Source organism: Triticum dicoccoides, chromosome 3A (genome assembly GCF_002162155.2).
Source record: "Triticum dicoccoides isolate Atlit2015 ecotype Zavitan chromosome 3A, WEW_v2.0, whole genome shotgun sequence".
NCBI classification, from domain to species: Eukaryota; Viridiplantae; Streptophyta; class Magnoliopsida; order Poales; family Poaceae; genus Triticum; species Triticum dicoccoides.
Genome location: NC_041384.1, coordinates 300,978,014 through 300,984,763, shown reverse-complemented (window position 1 = coordinate 300,984,763; position 6,750 = coordinate 300,978,014). Strand labels below are relative to the sequence as shown.

Here is a 6,750-nt window from a genome sequence, read left to right as displayed (position 1 = left end):
GTTTGGTCATTTGGATAGCACATTATCAAGTCGTCTTACTTAAAGTTTAGTATAATATGAGATACAAGACGAGGTCATTCAGAAAAGTGCTTTCACATGACAGTAATAGTATGGACGTAATACCCTAAAAAACAGTATGGAGGTAAGAAGGGGTTGTTTGTTGGAATCCACAGTGGACCGTACATACAATTCAGTCATGTTAACCTGCCATGTTATTTTGTTGAGGTTATTTCTTTTTTAAGATCTATTAGTTCTCAAGGCACCCAGTTCTTTTGTCTAGCTCTATATCCACTCAACTTTGATGTATTTTGTTTCTTAGCTCTGCATTTCATTGGTGCCTTGACATTCACACTCATATAACAAGTGTTGAAATTCTAACATGCAGAGTTCTTGAGCGGTTGACGGGGGTCCTTTCCCACATGTTCTCTTATGCACAATTGTACAATTGGCTAGCTAAATGAGTGTACGGTAAATTTTAGATTCTTTTGTAGTTTCATTTGCTGGGATTTTAAGGTAGTATAAGCTTTGGTATTTTGTATAGAAAAGGGTGTTTTTTCACCGATGTCCACACTTTAATCTTGGTGTTGTTGATGCAAGTAAATAGTTCGCGTAGGAATATGAACCAGATACGCAACCTTGCACATGGTGAAGGCTAGCTTCTACAAATTCATTTTTGTTGTTTTTATGCATATTACCGTACATGACTATATGTTTTGGTATAGATTTGTATTTATTCAGATCTGCCACGTGTTGTAACTCTATCTAGAAGAACTCTTGCAGAATTTTTTTTATCTGATCTTCATGTGTGTTGCGTCTTCAACCATCAGAAGTATAGCTGGAACTAGTGAGAGATAATGAACAACCACCTGGAATTACGAGCTTAGCTATGTTATATCTGGTATTTTTTAAAGGAAGGTATGAACTGCGTGGTAAAAAGAATGAGTCCATGGTGTGTCATGTCACCTCTATGGCTCTACCACACACTTACATTAACTTGTATACAAGTTAGCACATTATATTTGTTTTCACGATGCAATCTGAGATACATTATGCTCAACATTTTGTTCTGCTGACTTGTGTGTTAATCTCATCCTGCACACACATCTGAATTGAATGAATGATTGATTTCATTGCTTTAGGCTATTGTTTTGAACTACATGGACAATCTGGAGCTATATCTCTGATGAAGCCATGTTGATATTTATGATTCACAGATTCCGATTCTTCAGAAGAACATTAAGTTATGGCTCATGCGAACTTAATCTAGCAGGTTGCTTTCCTAATATTGAATACTCGAGAGGTATGTCTTTCGTGTAATAGATGAAATGGATTTTCTTTTGTGGTATGATATAATCAGTTTGTTGATGTTGGAATTTGCGTGAAAAAATAAGGTATATGTATCGCCTACTATTAAATAAGCATTCATGGATCAAATATAGTGACAATAATTCACAACTCAACTATTCCAATTTGGAAAATGAATGATTGAAAGTGGCACATATGTAACACTTATGGCACTTGCAATATGCCATTGCCAAGCGACACAACCATGGAACATTCTGTCAAGAAAAGAGTGAACTACCATGATACATTTTTTCAACAAAATTTCATTGACAAAGAGGGCATTTTTCATGAAATATTTCCTTACTCATAAAACAGAGGAAATAAATTTGGAGACAATGGGGTGGTGGAGAACGACATGAGTAAACCATTAAAATTTTCCAAGGATACACGTGCATTGCACGTGCAAAGTTACTAGTAATATAAAAAGACTCAAAGAGGCAGATCCAACAAATCCTGGCCATCAAATCAGGTCAATCCAACGACTCAGACTTCTTCAATGGTGAGTGCTCAACACGTTTAGTGTGCAGTTAATATCATATCAAATATTAATGCCAATACTAATCACATAATTAATACGCAAATAATATCCTACCTAATATTTATGCATAATTAACATATTACCTAATATCAATGTGCATTGCACACACACATTTACTAATATCAACGTGCATTGCAAGTACACATTTACTAGTGGTAGGAAGCATTCGAGACGGTGGCGACTTAGTAGAAGGGCTCCATGTAGAGGACGTCTCCATGTTGCCAAGGTATCGATCGCGTCATGGCCAGAGCAAGCAGTGATGGATCATGCTGGACGGTCGTCGGTGCTCGTCCGCTCTTTTCTTCTTGTGGGCGCAACATCGTGGACAATTAGTATCTCATCAGATCACGGCCGCGCGCATCATGGAGAATTAACCGTCGCTCCTCGTGAACGGGCAGCCGCTGCTTGCAGATATACTCGCTAACGAGATTCTCCTCGTCCCCGCTCCCAATCAACAACCTCAACACCGTCGTCGGCAAGAGCGATGACGGACATGTAGCTTCGGGATGACGTCTGGCCACCGGTGGAGAGAGCCTGGATGGGTCAATCGCTAGCGGAAAGAGAAGATGCGACGAGGGGCATGGCGAGCTCGGAGATGTCTGGGTCACGCGAGATGAGGACGATGGTTGGGTGGTCGACGCAGGTCGGCAGGTGAGATTAATCGGGATTTAAAAGCTGAGGAGAGGTTATGGGGGGCATGGCGAGATAAGCGGTCCTCTTTGAAAACAGGAGATGGATTTGGAAGCAATCCAGCCGTGAGATTTGCAACGTATCGACGTCCCTCGACCAGTGTGACGAATGCTTCCTATCTATATCTATGTCTATATCTATATCTATCTATACCTACTATTAAAGGGAATAGGTATTCTTGGTCTGGCACCGCTTTGTTTCGTCTTGTTTTGATGATTTATTTATGTATGCTATTTTTTGTTTACTCCGTTTACGCACACTACGAACGGAAAGAAAACTGGGACATACGTGCAAACGAAACGCAAAAAACTAAACCAAGCGGGCCGGCCCATCGTATTCCTACCCCTGGGCATGGACGATATTTTTTTTGCATGACCATTGCGTTACCGAGCTGGACCACGGACGGACATTTTTTTTTTTCCGGTCAACCGAGCAGCACAAAAAATGGTGTTGGGCGTGAGTATCGAACTGCAGATCTCGTGAAACAAACGCCTTAGCAGTAACCAACAGTGCCTCCTCACTTTATTTGAAATATATGAGGATCAACCCTCGTCACACCAGCTGGACCTGCTACCTGGGCCACACGGCCTAGGCCTGCACTCTAGAAGTGCGCCCACACACTAGCGAACAAAAAATTGAATTGTGATCTTACGGTGTTACTTTTGGTGTTAATGCCCGTGAACATTTCGTGTTGAATAGTCCCACCTCGCTACCTTAAATCGATTCTCACCAATTCATATAGATTCATCATCGTTGCCTCGTGTGAGATAATTAAAGAGAAACCGTCACATGCAGGTGGGTTGGACATTGCACGCTGCATGATACGAATTGTGGGCTAAATAAGGGAATATGTATTCTTAGTTTGGCACCGCTAAAACAAGCGGTAAGCGGCTAAGGAAATAATAATAATAATAATAATAGGGTAAGAAGAGGGTTAAGAGAAGAATCCGTGGAGGAGATAAGAGGAGAAATGAACTTAACTTGAATTCAGTCTAGCTAGCGCATAGTCGAATACGGCTTGTCATGATGTACACCACAACCTAATAATAACAAATGGAGGTACTATAACATAATAGGCGATAACCAACTCCAACACTGAGGTGAGGCACGGTTCTTGATTAATTTTTATAAACATAAATTAGATTTTCATTCAATGTGAGAGTACATTAATTTTCTCTTCCACTGTAATGCACATGCATAGAATAATTTTGATGGACGAAAAAACAGTATAAATTACATATTCATTCAATGGGAGTGCACGTTAATGTTCTCACCCATTGCAAACTCACGGGCATTGATCAAATTTGGTGGACAGAAAAAACTTTTTTTCATACCGAAGTATAACTGTGCCATTCATTTTCAAAAGACTTAGGTATATATTAATATTCTTTCCTGTTGCAAAGCACGGACATTTGCGCTAGTCAGATATATGATAGGAAGCGTTTTTCCAAAGAAAAAAGAGACCCAAAGTTCTGCAAAACCGTCAGATGTAGATCTGACGCCCCACCTCTCCCACGTCACCGTCCACCCTTTCCTGCGGCAACGCGCCGACCAAACTACTCGACACAAACCCGTAAAAACACAGGCCGATCTCGGCTCGCCCATCGTGCCGATCTCGGCCTCCCGGCTCTCTCCACTCGCCTCAATCCCCAATGGCCGTCGACACCACCACCGCCGCGCCTTCCCACCCTGAAGGCGACGAAGGCGGTGAAGAGGCAGTGCGGCCGCTCCTCTCCGGCGCGCCCGCTGAGGTGGAGGATGAGGAACTGGACATCAGGTACGCGCCCTATGCGCGCCGTGATGCGTACGGGCCGATGGGCCGCGGGCCGCTCTCTGCGGCGCAGGTGGCACGGTTAGTGCTGGCGGGCGTCGTTCTCCTCCCGCTCCGTCTCGTTGCAGGGGTGCTCCTGGTCGTCGCCTACTACCTCGTGTGCCGTGTGTGTACGCTGTTTGTGGGCGGAGTGGGAGAGGGCCGTCCCCGCCTACAGGGGTTGAGGAGGGAGGCCGTGCTGCGTGCTGGCCGCGTGTTGTCGCGGGCAATGCTGTTCGTGTTCGGGTTCTACTGGATCCCCGTGTCCGATCGAAGCTTCCCCAATGCCGAGGTCAGTACGCGACCTTCCTCTGTCACATTGTAATTTATATTTAGCCGATGTGTCCTGGCTGTTTCCCTACGTACAGTACTTGCTAGTGGGTCCCACATTACATGACTATGTCGTGGTTGGCGAACATGGCACTGGTTTGAAAGAGAGAGAATGTTGTGATACCGGGGTGTGCGTGACAGCGTAGGACTACAGATGTTCTGTGGTGCTGTAAGTTGTGGTAACTATGGTGAATCGCATAATGTGTGTGGCTATTTGCTAGGTGAGTACTCGCTACTAATCTGGTAATGTTTGCACTGCAGCATCTCTCATGTTGGCATGAGAACTGTTTTATACCTGCAGTCACGGGCCCATATCAATTGGTTGCCGGTTTTGGTCTCTTTGTGTGTAAGTACATGCAAAATTTGGAACATGCAGTATGCGGTGATAAGCATTAGAATATGCTGCAAATGGACGAATGAATGTTCCTCCGGTAAAAGATAGTGCTTGGACAATTGTGGTTAAACTCCTCCATATGGCTTAAAGATGCTTGTTATAACCTCATATGCAAATTACAGTTTTATTGTGTTGCTAAGGAAAAGAATGTCCCTGCAGTTTGTTCCTGTGTAGATCCATTGGATCAACACTTCATCAAATTGGAAGTTGAATTGGTGTCATATTCCCTACATGTTAAGATCTATTTATGTATTCTAATTAAGCTTTATCGTAACTTGAAATTAGCAAACATGTCTCAGTGTGAAAGCTAAACTAAATGGTTGCAACATGTCTTGGATTCTTCATGTATGCAGAATGCGGAAGCTTAAATTGGTCATAAGTGTCTCTTTTCTTTAGAACCTCTTGGGTGGTATGTTAGTTTTGTTGGAAAAAATTGTACATAAAAAAATGCCAATTGTTTCCTGCGATCTTCTTCATGTACTGTCTTGTACAAGCATTGTATATCACCTCTCTTGTGTTATTGTGACCCATGATTAGGGGCAGGGGTGAGCAGGGGCAAGCCGCCCTGGGTCCCCTGATGCTAATAAGGGTACCACCCCCCTCCCTCTACTAAAATTGGTTTGGTTTTTAACTCGGGGAGTAGCCGGGGTCTCCTTACATAGATTGAGAGACCCCTGAACTAATCTAATCCATACGGGATAGAAACTCTATCTTTGGAAATTTTAATAGAAAGGCAGGGAGGCAGTGCGACCCTAGCTGTGCTGCCGACTGGCCTGGCGCTACATAGCGGTGGTCCCACAGCTTATACTGCTGCCCCCACATGACATGTGTCCATGCGACCGAACTATAATTTTGCTTCCTGGTTCCCGTGTCATGTTAGTATAATATTTTGTTCAGGATGTACCTAAAGATCACTATGAAGAACTGGAAAGACCAGGGGCGATTGTATCTAATCATGTGTCATATGTGGACATTCTTTATCATATGTCAACTTCTTCTCCGAGTTTTGTTGCTAAGGTACCATAGACAATGTTATTCATGTTGATACAGTGACTTCCCTGCAAAATTATTTTTGCACAATTACTTATAATTGTATGAACCTACATCTTCTTCAATCTAAATGCCTTGTTCGTGCTTAATTATTCTTTGTAGAACTCAGTGTCCAAGTTGCCGTTGATTGGTCTCATAAGGTAACTTAATTTTTTCTTATTAGTGTTTGTAGGAAGTGCCTTATTAAGACAATATGTGAAAAGATAGCCTTAATTGTTATATTCATTTCACTTTAAAAGTTTTTGTGAGCTTAACATTTTCTATTTATGTCAATCTTGCATATAATATATTGAGGGTATTTCTCTCTCGATTGCAGCAAATGTCTTGGGTGCATTTTTGTTCAACGAGAATCCAAATGTTCAGATTCTAAAGGTGTCTCAGGTATGTATTGACATGCATTCATTGATGTCATTTTGCAATCTTACTTGTTATTCTCAGTGTTCAAAAAATGTCCATTACCAAAATGCTTATTTTTGGCACTGATTCAAATATGCCATTGATTTTTATTACAACAACAGCAACGACTAAGCCTTTAGTCCCAAACAAGTTGAGGTAGGCTAGAGCTGAAACCCATAAGATCTCGAAACCAACTCA

At 42.3% G+C, this 6,750-nt stretch overlaps 1 protein-coding gene across 3 annotated transcripts in view; it reads left to right on the top strand.

The window, feature by feature from the left end:
• The first annotated feature begins 4,128 nt into the window (after nt 1–4,128).
• The window catches only part of LOC119268102 (lysophospholipid acyltransferase LPEAT1-like), a 9,788-nt gene continuing 7,166 nt past the window's right edge, over nt 4,129–6,750 (top strand). Inside the window, exons 1-4 of one of the 3 annotated variants that reach the window (XM_037549610.1) lie at nt 4,130–4,674; nt 6,004–6,123; nt 6,259–6,296; nt 6,473–6,537. In XM_037549610.1, coding sequence (XP_037405507.1) covers nt 4,225–4,674; nt 6,004–6,123; nt 6,259–6,296; nt 6,473–6,537 — 673 coding nt within the window. In that variant the 5' untranslated portion in view covers nt 4,130–4,224. Of the gene's footprint in view, nt 4,675–6,003; nt 6,124–6,258; nt 6,297–6,472; nt 6,538–6,750 lie in introns of all 3 variants that reach the window. The other 2 variants (XM_037549609.1, XM_037549611.1) reach the window with 2 other exon arrangements.